The sequence below is a fragment of the Salmo salar genome, chromosome 15 (genome assembly GCF_965601325.2).
Source record: "Salmo salar chromosome 15, fSalSal1, whole genome shotgun sequence".
In the NCBI taxonomy this organism is placed as follows: domain Eukaryota; kingdom Metazoa; phylum Chordata; class Actinopteri; order Salmoniformes; family Salmonidae; genus Salmo; species Salmo salar.
The window spans coordinates 13,899,344-13,912,828 of record NC_138305.1 but is presented as its reverse complement, the minus strand read 5'-3'; the positions used below and the strand labels follow the sequence as shown (position 1 = coordinate 13,912,828).

The window sequence follows — 13,485 nt, the reverse complement described above, 5'->3', positions numbered from 1 at the left end:
GCTAGGCCCTGTGTGGCAGGGTAACTAGTCCTACAGCTCCAGATAGCCCCTGTGTCTGTGTGGCAGGGTAACTAGTCCTACAGCTCCAGTTAACCCCTGTGTCTGTGTGGCAGGGTAACTAGTCCTACAGCTCCAGCTAACCCCTGTGTCTGTGTGGCAGGGTAACTAGTCCTACAGCTCCAGCTAGCCCCTGTGTCTGTGTGGCAGGGTAAGTAGTCCTACAGCTCCAGCTAGCCCCTGTGTGGCAGGGTAACTAGTCCTACAGCTCCAACTAGCCCCTGTGTCTGTGTGGCAGGGTAACTAGTCCTACAGCTCCAGCTAGCCCCTGTGTCTGTGTGGCAGGGTAACTAGTCCTACAGCTCCAGCTAGCCCATGTGTGGCAGGGTAACTAGTCCTACAGCTCCAGCTAGCCCGTGTGGCAGGGTAACTAGTCCTACAGCTCCAGATAGCCCCTGTGTCTGTGTGGCAGGGTAACTAGTCCTACAGCTCCAGTTAACCCCTGTGTCTGTGTGGCAGGGTAACTAGTCCTACAGCTCCAGCTAACCCCTGTGTCTGTGTGGCAGGGTAACTAGTCCTACAGCTCCAGCTAGCCCCTGTGTCTGTGTGGCAGGGTAACTAGTCCTACAGCTCCAGCTAGCCCCTGTGTCTGTGTGGCAGGGTAAGTAGTCCTACAGCTCCAGCTAGCCCCTGTGTGGCAGGGTAACTAGTCCTACAGCTCCAGCTAACCCCAGTGTCTGTCTGGCAGGGTAACTAGTCCTACAGCTCCAGCTAGCCCCTGTGTGGCAGGGAAACTAGTCCTACAGCTCCAGCTAGCCCATGTGTCTGTGTGGCAGGGTAACTAGTCCTACAGCTCCAGCTAGCCCCTGTGTGGCAGGGTAACTAGTCCTACAGCTCCAGCTAGCCCCTGTGTGGCAGGGTAACTAGTCCTACAGCTCCAGCTAGCCCCTGTGTGGCAGGGTAACTAGTCCTACAGCTCCAGCTAGCCCGTGTCTGTGTGGCAGGGTAACTAGTCCTACAGCTCCAGCTAGCCCCTGTGTCTGTGTGGCAGGGTAACTAGTCCTACAGCTCCAGCTAGCCCCTGTGTCTGTGTGGCAGGGTAACTAGTCCTACAGCTCCAGCTAGCCCCTGTGTCTGTGTGGCAGGGTAACCAGTCCTACAGCTCCAGCTAGCCCCTGTGTGGCAGGGTAACTAGTCCTACAGCTCCAGCTAGTACCTGTGTCTGTGTGGCAGGGTAACTAGTCCTACAGCTCCAGCTAGCCCATGTGTGGCAGGGTAACTAGTCCTACAGCTCCAGCTAGCCCCTGTGTGGCAGGGTAACTAGTCCTACAGCTCCAGCTAGCCCATGTGTGGCAGGGTAACTAGTCCTACAGCTCCAGCTAGCCCCTGTGTGGCAGGGTAACTAGTCCTACAGCTCCAGCTATCTCAAACATTATAAATGGGCTGTTGGTGTTTTCCAACAGTAGTAGGACACAGTGTAGTTCTGTGCCTGAGAATTGTTGCCAGATTGAGAGGCCAGTCCAGCCGTAGGAGTAATGTATTGTGTGTGTAAGAGTGTGTTGCCAGATTAGTAGTAGTTCTGTGTTGCCAGATTGGTAGTAGTTCCATACCGTTCAAGGCGCTGGACATCTGCTGGTTCATACGGTGCTTCAGCGTGGCCGGGCTGGGCGGGGACCTGGGGTCATGTGACACTATCTCCGTCTGGCTGACCTCTGAACTCTGGATGACTTCACTGGACACCTGCAGCTGACCTCGATCTGGACCAATCACAGAAGAGTGGAGGAGTCAGATACAGAAGTGGACACAGGAAGAGGACAGATATAGACAGAAGGGGACACAGGAAGAGGACAGATATAGACAGAAGGGGACACAGGAAGAGGACAGATATAGACAGAAGGGGACACAGGCAGAGGACAGATATAGACAGAAGAAGGGGACACAGGAAGAGGACAGATATAGACAGAAGGGGACACAGGAAGAGGACAGATATAGACAGAAGGGGTCACAGGAAGAGGACAGATATAGACAGAAGGGGACACAGGACGAGGACAGATATAGACAGAAGGGGACACAGGACGAGGACAGATATAGACAGAAGAAGGGGACACAGGAAGAGGACAGAAGGGGCCACAGGAAGAGGACAGATATAGACAGAAGGGGACACAGGAAGAGGACAGATATAGACAGAAGAAGGGGACACAGGACGAGGACAGATATAGACAGAAGGGGACACAGGCCGAGGACAGATATAGACAGAAGGGGACACAGGACGAGGACAGATATAGACAGAAGGGGACACAGGACGAGGACAGATATAGACAGAAGAAGGGGACACAGGACGAGGACAGATATAGACAGAAGAAGGGGACACAGGACGAGGACAGATATAGACAGGAGGGGACACAGGACGTGGACAGATATAGACAGAAGAAGGGGACACAGAAAGAGGACAGATATAGACAGAAGAAGGGGACACAGGAAGAGGACAGATATAGACAGAAGGGGACACAGGAAGAGGACAGATATAGACAGAAGGGGACACAGGACGAGGACAGATATAGACAGAAGGGGACACAGGAAGAGGACAGATATAGACAGAAGGGGACACAGGACGAGGACAGATATAGACAGAAGGGGACACAGGACGAGGACAGATATAGACAGAAGGGGACACAGGACGAGGACAGATATAGACAGAAGGGGACACAGGAAGAGGACAGATATAGACAGAAGGGGACACAGGACGAGGACAGATATAGACAGAAGGGGACACAGGAAGAGGACAGATATAGACAGAAGGGGACACAGGACGAGGACAGATATAGACAGAAGGGGACACAGGACAAGGACAGATATAGACAGAAGGGGACACAGGAAGAGGACAGAAGGGGCCACAGGAAGAGGACATATATAGACAGAAGGGGACACAGGAAGAGGACAGATATAGACAGAAGAAGGGGACACAGGAAGAGGACAGATATAGACAGAAGGGGACACAGGACGAGGACAGATATAGACAGAAGGGGACACAGGACGAGGACAGATATAGACAGAAGAAGGGGACACAGGACGAGGACAGATATAGACAGAAGAAGGGGACACAGGACGAGGACAGATATAGACAGGAGGGGACACAGGACGAGGACAGATATAGACAGAAGAAGGGGACACAGAAAGAGGACAGATATAGACAGAAGAAGGGGACACAGGAAGAGGACAGATATAGACAGAAGGGGACACAGGAAGAGGACAGATATAGACAGAAGGGGACACAGGACGAGGACAGATATAGACAGAAGGGGACACAGGAAGAGGACAGATATAGACAGAAGGGGACACAGGACGAGGACAGATATAGACAGAAGGGGACACAGGACGAGGACAGATATAGACAGAAGGGGACACAGGACGAGGACAGATATAGACAGAAGGGGACACAGGAAGAGGACAGATATAGACAGAAGGGGACACAGGACGAGGACAGATATAGACAGAAGGGGACACAGGAAGAGGACAGATATAGACAGAAGGGGACACAGGACGAGGACAGATATAGACAGAAGGGGACACAGGACAAGGACAGATATAGACAGAAGGGGACACAGGAAGAGGACAGAAGGGGCCACAGGAAGAGGACATATATAGACAGAAGGGGACACAGGAAGAGGACAGATATAGACAGAAGAAGGGGACACAGGAAGAGGACAGATATAGACAGAAGGGGACACAAGACGAGGACAGATATAGACAGAAGAAGGGGACACAGGAAGAGGACAGAAGGGGACACAGGAAGAGGACAGATATAGACAGAAGGGGACACAGGAAGAGGACAGATATAGACAGAAGGGGACACAGGAAGAGGACAGATATAGACAGAAGGGGACACAGGCAGAGGACAGATATAGACAGAAGAAGGGGACACAGGAAGAGGACAGATATAGACAGAAGGGGACACAGGAAGAGGACAGATATAGACAGAAGGGGTCACAGGAAGAGGACAGATATAGACAGAAGGGGACACAGGACGAGGACAGATATAGACAGAAGGGGACACAGGACGAGGACAGATATAGACAGAAGAAGGGGACACAGGAAGAGGACAGAAGGGGCCACAGGAAGAGGACAGATATAGACAGAAGGGGACACAGGAGGAGGACAGATATAGACAGAAGAAGGGGACACAGGACGAGGACAGATATAGACAGAAGGGGACACAGGCCGAGGACAGATATAGACAGAAGGGGACACAGGACGAGGACAGATATAGACAGAAGGGTACACAGGACGAGGACAGATATAGACAGAAGAAGGGGACACAGGACGAGGACAGATATAGACAGAAGAAGGGGACACAGGACGAGGACAGATATAGACAGGAGGGGACACAGGACGAGGACAGATATAGACAGAAGGGGACACAGGAAGAGGACAGATATAGACAGAAGGGGACACAGGACGAGGACAGATATAGACAGAAGGGGACACAGGAAGAGGACAGATATAGACAGAAGGGGACACAGGAAGAGGACAGATATAGACAGAAGGGGACACAGGACGAGGACAGATATAGACAGAAGGGGACACAGGAAGAGGACAGATATAGACAGAAGGGGACACAGGACGAGGACAGATATAGACAGAAGGGGACACAGGACGAGGACAGATATAGACAGAAGGGGACACAGGACGAGGACAGATATAGACAGAAGGGGACACAGGACGAGGACAGATATAGACAGAAGGGGACACAGGAAGAGGACAGATATAGACAGAAGGGGACACAGGACGAGGACAGATATAGACAGAAGGGGACACAGGAAGAGGACAGATATAGACAGAAGGAGACACAGGACGAGGACAGATATAGACAGAAAGGGACACAGGACAAGGACAGATATAGACAGAAGGGGACACAGGAAGAGGACAGAAGGGGCCACAGGAAGAGGACATATATAGACAGAAGGGGACACAGGAAGAGGACAGATATAGACAGAAGAAGGGGACACAGGAAGAGGACAGATATAGACAGAAGGGGACACAAGACGAGGACAGATATAGACAGAAGAAGGGGACACAGGAAGAGGACAGAAGGGGTCACAGGAAGAGGACATATATAGACAGAAGAAGGGGACACAGGAAGAGGACAGAAGGGGACACAGGAAGAGGACATATATAGACAGAAGGGGACACAGGAAGAGGACAGATATAGACAGAAGGGGACACAGGAAGAGGACAGATATAGACAGAAGAAGGGGACACAGGAGGAGGACAGAAGGGGACACAGGAAGAGGACATATATAGACAGAAGAAGGGGACACAGGAAGAGGACAGAAGGGGACACAGGAAGAGGACATATATAGACAGAAGGGGACACAGGACGAGGACAGATATAGACAGAAGGGGACACAGGAAGAGGACAGATATAGACAGAAGGGGACACAGGACGAGGACAGATATAGACAGAAGGGGACACAGGAAGAGGACAGATATAGACAGAAGGGGACACAGGAAGAGGACAGATATAGACAGAAGGGGACACAGGAAGAGGACAGATATAGACAGAAGGGGACACAGGAAGAGGACAGATATAGACAGAAGGGGACACAGGAAGAGGACAGATATAGACAGAAGGGGACACAGGACGAGGACAGATATAGACAGAAGGGGACACAGGACGAGGACAGATATAGACAGAAGAAGGGGACACAGGAAGAGGACAGAAGGGGACACAGGACGAGGACAGATATAGACAAAAGGGGACACAAGACGAGGACAGATATAGACAGAAGAAGGGGACACAGGACGAGGACAGATATAGACAGAAGGGGACACAAGACGAGGACAGATATAGACAGAAGAAGGGGACACAGGAAGAGGACAGATATAGACAGAAGGGGACACAGGACGAGGACAGATATAGACAGAAGGGGACACAGGACGAGGACAGATATAGACAGATGGGGACACAGGACGAGGACAGATATAGACAGAAGGGGACACAGGAAGAGGACAGATATAGACAGAAGGGGACAGGACGAGGACAGATATAGACAGAAGGGGACACAGGAAGAGGACAGATATAGACAGAAGGGGACACAGGACGAGGACAGATATAGACAGAAGGGGACACAGGACGAGGACAGATATAGACAGAAGGGGACACAGGACGAGGACAGATATAGACAGAAGGGGACACAGGACGAGGACAGATATAGACAGAAGGGGACACAAGACGAGGACAGATATAGACAGAAGGGGACACAGGAAGAGGACATTTATAGACAGATGGGGACACAGGACGAGGACATATATAGACAGAAGGGGACACAGGACGAGGACAGAAGGGGACACAGGAAGAGGACACATATAGACAGAAGGGGACACAGGACGAGGACAGATATAGACAGAAGGGGACACACGAAAACTAGAATAGCTGAGGACGACGCTCAAATACTAAAGCAAGAGTCTGTTTTTAAAAGTGTTCAGAGGAGGCAGTTAAAGAGTACAACAGGACACAGGACGAGTCTTCAAGGAGTAGAACACCTGACTAGTTCCTCTGATCTGCTTCCAGAGACCGTCTGTCTGGTTCCATGAAGCTACTGAACTGGAAGCAGTGAGAGACTTGGCTTCAGCGTCATCTGATCAACTACCACTGGAATGTCCTGCTTCTAGAATTCACCAACACTATTTTAATACTCAGCTGAGTCCATATAAGCAGCGAGGTGAACAAGCATTAGGGAGAAGTGGGCTGATTATGTGCAACAGCAGACATGTATGTACACTTCTACCACACACCCAAGTGGTACCAAGTAGCTGCTAGAAATGAGTGCCCAGCACATGGTTACCAGGCTACCGTTCCAGCGTTACATAACAGAGAAGGGTTATGAATCAGTTGTAGCTTTTAGACGGAAACAACAAGTGTCCGTTGAGTCCTATGCTGGTTCTGCCTGTTCATCTAGGGCTCTGAAACCCTAAAGGATACTTAACACCTCGGCTGTTCACTTTATGTTGTTCATATATCACAGATATGTCACTGATCCAATAGTGTCAAAATACCCCAGAATACAACATTTACATTTACATTTACATCATTTAGCAGGCGCTCTTATCCAGAGCGACTTACACAAGGTGGCAGTAGCTTGTTTGGCTTGTACTAAAGTATGTGGACACCCCCTTCAAATTAGTGGATTCTATTTCAGCCACACCTGTTGCTGACAGGCGTATAAAATAGAGCACACAGCCATGCAATCTCCATAGACAAACATTGGCAGTAGAATGGCCTTACTGAAGAGCTCAGTGACTTTCAACGTGGTACCATCATAGGATGCCACCTTTCCAACAAGTCAGTTTGTCAAATTTCTGCCCTGTTAGAGCTGCCCCGGTCAACTGTAAGGGCTGTTATTGTGAAGTGGAAACGTCTAGGAGCAACAACAGCCCAGCCACGAAGTGGTACGCCACACAAGCTCACCGAACAGTGCTGCCGAGTGCTGAAGCTTGTTCCAAACTGCCTCTGGAAGCAACGTCAGCACAATAACTGTTTGTCGGGAGCTTCATGAAATGGGTTTCCATGGCCGAGCAGCTGCACACAAGCCGAACATCACCATGCTCAATGCCAAGCGTCGGCTGGAGTGGTGTAAAGCTCGCTGCCATTGGACTCTGGAGCAGTGGAAACACGTTCTCTGGAGTGATGAATCACGCTTCAACATCTGGCAGTCCGACGGACAAATCTGGGTTTGGCGGATGCCAGGAGAACGCTACCTGCCCCAATGAATAATGCCAACTGTAAAGTTTGGTGGAGGAGGAATAGGCCCCTTAGTTCCAGTGAAGGGAAATCTTAGAATGACATTCTAAACAATTCTGTGCTTCCAACTTTGTGGCAACAGTTTGGGAAAATCTCTTTCCTGTTTCATTATGACAAATCAAGGTCAGTGTGGTAGAACTTGAGAGGCCTGTACAGAACCCTGACCTCAACCCCACCTTTAGATGAATTGGAATGCAGACTGCGAGCCAGGCCTAACCGCCCAACATTACTGCCCAACCTCACTAATGCTCTTGTGGCTGAATGGAAGCAAGTCCCTGCAGCAATGTTCCAACATCTAGTGGAAAGCCTTCCCAGATGAGTGGAGGTTATTATAGCAGCAAAGGGGGGACCAACTCCACACAGATCTTCAGTTTCTTGGCAATTTCTCGCATGGAAAAGCCTTCATTTCTCAGAACAAGAACAGACTGACGAGTTTCAGAAGAAAGTTCTTTGTTAATGGCCATTTTGGGCCTGTAATCGAACCCTAAACGATATCATAACCGCAATCGATAAAAGACAGTACTGTGCAGCCGTCTTCATCGACCTGGCCAAGGCTTTCGACTCTGTCAATCACCGTATTCTTATCGGCAGACTCAATAGCCTTGGTTTCTCAAATGACTGCCTCACCTGGTTCACCAACTACTTTTCCGATAGAGTTCAGTGTGTCAAATCGGAGGGCCTGTTGTCCAGACCTCTGGCAGTCTCTATGGGGGTGCCACAGGGTTCAATTCTCGGGCCGACTCTCTTCTCTGTATACATCAATGATGTCACTCTTGCTGCTGGTGATTCTCTGATCCACCTCTACGCAGACGACACCATTCTGTATACATCTGGCCCTTCTTTGGACACTGTGCTAACAAACATACCCTTGTAAAACTGACTATCCTACCGATCCTTGACTTCGGTGATGTCATTTACAAAATAGCTTCCAACACTCTACTCAGCAAACTGGATGCAGTCTATCACAGTGCCATCCGTTTTATCACCAAAGCCCCATATACTACCCACCACTGCGACCAGCATGCTCTCGTTGGCTGGCCCTCACTACATATTCGTCGCAAAACCCACTGGCTCCAGGTCATCTATAAGTATTTTCTAGGTAAAGCCCCGCCTTATCTCAGCTCACTGGTCACGATAACAACACCCACCCGTAGCACGCGCTCCAGCAGGTATATCTCACTAGTCACCCCAAAGCCAACACCTCCTTTGGCCACCTTTCCTTCCAGTTCTCTGCTGCCAATGACTGGAACGAATTGCAAAAAGCTCTTATATCTCCCTCACTAACTTCAATCATCAGCTGTCTGAGCAGCTTACCGATCAATGTACCTGTACACAGCCCATCTGTAAATAGCCCACCCGACTACCTCATCCCCATATTATTACTTATCCTCTTGCTCATTTGCACCCCAGTATCTCTACTTGCACATCATAATCTGCACATCTATCACTCCAGTTTTAATGATACATTTTAATTATTTTCGCCTCTAGGGCCTATTTATTGCCTACCTCCCTACTCTTCTACATTTTCACACAATGTATACTGCTCAAAAAAATAAAGGGAACACTTAAACAACACATCCTAGATCTGAATGAAAGAAATAATCTTATTAAATACTTTTTTCTTTACATAGTTGAATGTGCTGACAACAAAATCACACAAAAATAATCAATGGAAATCCAATTTATCAACCCATGGAGGTCTGGATTTGGAGTCACACTCAAACTTAAAGTGGAAAACCACACTACAGGCGGATCCAACTTTGATGTAATGTCCTTAAAACAAGTCAAAATGAGGCTCAGTAGTGTGTGTGGCCTCCACGTGCCTGTATGACCTCCCTACAACGCCTGGGCATGCTCCTGATGAGGTGGTGGATGGTCTCCTGAGGGATCTCCTCCCAGACCTGGACTAAAGCATCCGCCAACTCCTGGACAGTCTGTGGTGCAACGTGGCGTTGGTGGATGGAGCGAGACATGATGTCCCAGATGTGCTCAATTGGATTCAGGTCTGGGGAACGGGCGGGCCAGTCCATAGCATCAATGCCTTCCTCTTGCAGGAACTGCTGACACACTCCAGCCACATGAGGTCTAGCATTGTATTGCATTAGGAGGAACCCAGGGCCAACCGCACCAGCATATGGTCTCACAAGGGGTCTGAGGATCTCATCTCGGTACCTAATGGCAGTCAGGCTACCTCTGGCGAGCACATGGAGGGCTGTGCGGCCCCCCAAAGAAATGCCACCCCACTCCATGACTGACCCACCGCCAAACCGGTCATGCTGGAGGATGATGCAGGCAGCAGAACGTTCTCCACGACGTCTCCAGACTCTGTCATGTCTGTCACGTGCTCAGTGTGAACCTGCTTTCATCTGTGAAGAGCACAGGGCGCCAGTGGCGAATTTGCCAATCTTGGGTGTTCTCTGGCAAATGCCAAAGGTCCTGCACGGTGTTTGGCTGTAAGCACAACCCCCACCTGTGGACGTCGGGCCCTCATACCACCCTCATGGAGTCTGTTTCTGACCGTTTGAGCAGACACATGCACATTTGTGGCCTGCTGGAGGTCATTTTGCAGGGCTCTGGCAGTGCTTCTCCTGCTCCTCCTTGCACAAAGGTGGAGGTAGCGGTCCTGCTGCTGGGTTGTTGCCCTTCTACGGCCTCCTCCACATCTCCTGATGTACTGGCCTGTCTCCTGGTAGCGCCTCCATGCTCTGGACACTACGCTGATAGACACAGCAAACCTTCTTGCCACAGCTCGCATTGATGTGCCATTCTGGATGAGCTGCACTACCTGAGCCACTTGTGTGGGTTGTAGACTCCGTCTCATGCTACCACTAGAGTGAAAGCACCGCCAGCATTCAAAAGTGACCAAAACATCAGCCAGGAAGCATAGGAACTGAGAAGTGGTCTGTGGTCCCCACCTGCAGAACCACTCCTTTATTGGGGGTGTCTTGCTAATTGCCTATAATTTCCACCTGTTGTCTATTCCATTTGCACAACAGCATGTGAAATTTATTGTCAATCAGTGTTGCTTCCTAAGTGGACAGTTTGATTTCACAGAAGTGTGATTGACTTGGAGTTACATTGTGTTGTTTAAGTGTTCCCTTTATTTTTTTGAGCAGTGTACATAGATTTTTCTATTTTTCTTTTGTGTTATTGACTGTACGTTTGTATATTGACTGTACGTTTATGTGTAACTCTGTGTTGTTTGTGTCGAACTGCTGTGCCTTATCTTGGCCAGGTCGCAGTTGCAAATGAGAACTTGTTCTCAACTGGCCTACCTGGTTAAATAAATGTAAAATAAATACAAATGTAGATAGATTCCATTAAAAATCTGCCGTTTCCAGCCACATAGTCATTTACAACATTAATGTCTACACTGTATTTCTGATCAATTTCATGTTATTTTAAATGGACAAAAATGTGCTTTTCTTTCAAAAACAAGGATATTTCTACGTGACCCCAAACTTTTGAACGGTAGTGTAGGTCTCTTTTCAAATGCACCCTGTATAATACAACATAAATATACAAAAACACAGTCATGGTAAGCACAAATAAAACATCCCAAATCACCCAGAAAGGGGCCTCCCGAGTGGCGCAGTGGTCTAAGGCACTGAGTCCAGGCTCTGTCACAGCCGGTCATGACCGGGAGACCCATGGGGCTGTGCACAATTGGCCCAGCATCGTCCGGGTTAGGGGAGGATTTGGCCGGCAGGGATATCCTTGTCCCATCGTGCACTAGCGACTACTGTGGCGGGCCGGGCGCAGTGCACGCTGACACGGTCGCCAGGTGTACAGTGTTTCCTCCGACACATTGGTGCGGCTGGCTTCAGGGTTAAGTGGGCATTGTGTCAAGAAGCAGTGTGGCTTGGTTGGGTTCTGTTTCAGAGGACGCACGGCTCTCGACCTTCACCTCTCCTGAGTCCGTACGGGAGTTGCAGCGATGGGACAAGACTGTAACTACCAATTGGATACCACAAAATTGGGGAGAAAAAGGGATAAAAAAAAATACAAAAATACAAAATAACAAATACTAAAATAAAAAAATAAACACCCAGAAAAACAGTTACATTCCTCCACAAATAATTCCCCAATCAATACTCTAAACTGCCCGAACGGCATCAGAACATCAAGATGAAATAGATTTTGAATTTTGTTCCAGCAATACGGTGCATTAAAACTAAAAGCAGATTTACCTAGCCCGGAGGAGACCCTAGGAACCTCAAGAGTTAACCAATCCTGTGAACAGGTTAGGTAATAATAATAATTCCCCAATCAATACTCTAAACTGCCCGGCAACTCAGGTGTCTATACATCAACAGCATAGTTAGATAAGACAGAAGTTAATGAAGTAGAGTCTTGTGAACATAAAGGAAGTAATGTAGAGATCTATGGGTCTTTAGAGAAGTCCAGCCAACCTATAGATACAGGATGCAGTGATGAGTATCAAACATGTAACAAAATGCACTTATGGTAGATGGCATCCAAAGGTTTAACACTTTTTTGGTTACTACATGATTCCATATGTGTTATTTCATAGTTTTGTTGTCTTCACTATTATTCTACAACGCAGAAAATGGTAAAAAATTAAGAAAAACCCTGGAATGAGTAGATATGTCCAAACTTTGACTGGTAATGTATATAAAAACAAATTGCCCCTGTCGGCTGAGCACCTGCCCTCGCCGTAACGTTAACAGAACTGTGGGAAAGCAGCGCTCAGCAGGCGGGGCGAAGGACACTGTCTACCAGTGTCCTAGCTAGCTAGCTGCTAGTGGGAGGAATTGATATTTACATATCATAATATTATTCTTGGTCGATATTATATAGATTTTTTATTTATTTAAAGGTAACATTAGCTAACGCTAGTCGGATGTACCTGTGCCAAAAACTCAGTATTTTTCATCCTATCGCTTGTTCTCCATCTTCTTTTTAAATAGTGAGGTTTTCTTTTATTTCCCTGACTGATCAAAACTTGTTTTCTTATGCTCTCTCATGTCTATCTGCAACAGACACACTGCCTTCAGAAAGTATTCTTACCCCTTGACTTATTCCACATTTTATTGCGTGACAGCCCGAATTCAAAATGGATTGAATATATTTTCTTCCTCATCTATCTACACACAATACCCCATATTGACAAAATGAAAAATGTGTCAAAATGTATTAAAAATGAAATACAGAAATATCTCATTTACATAAGTATTCAGACCCTTTACTATGAGACTCTAAATTGAGCTCAGGTGCATCCTGTTTCCATTGATCATCCTTGGGATGTTCTTACAACTTGATAGGAGTCCACCTGTGGCCAATTCAAATGTTTGGGCATGATTTAAAAAGAAACACACCTGTCTTTATAAAGTCCCACGGTTGACAGCGCATGTCAGAGCAGAAACTATACCATGAAGTGTCTGTCGATCTCCGAGACAGGATTGTGATGACACATATATCTGGAGAAGGGTATAAAACAATTCCTAGAGTGTTGAAAGTTTCCAAGAGCACAGTGGTGTTCATTGGGAAATGTAAAAAAATACCCAGACTCTGCCTAAAACTGTCTGTCCTTGGTTAGGGAGGTGACCAAGAAGCCAATGACCACTCTGACAGAACGACATCTTGGCTGAGATGGGAGAACCTGGCAGAAGGACAACAATCTCTACAGCACTTCACCAACCTGGACTTTATGGGAGAGTGGTCAG

General features: G+C 48.2%; 1 protein-coding gene across 5 annotated transcripts in view; it reads right to left on the bottom strand.

Annotated features, from left to right (window-relative positions):
* kank1a (KN motif and ankyrin repeat domains 1a) overlaps positions 1 to 13,485 on the bottom strand; it is a 198,621-nt gene that overhangs the window by 30,322 nt on the left and 154,814 nt on the right. For all 5 annotated transcript variants that reach the window (XM_082961593.1, XM_082961594.1, XM_082961595.1 and 2 more), the window contains one exon: positions 1,608 to 1,754. In XM_082961593.1, the coding sequence (XP_082817719.1) occupies positions 1,608 to 1,754 (147 nt within the window). The remainder of the gene's footprint in view (positions 1 to 1,607; positions 1,755 to 13,485) is intronic.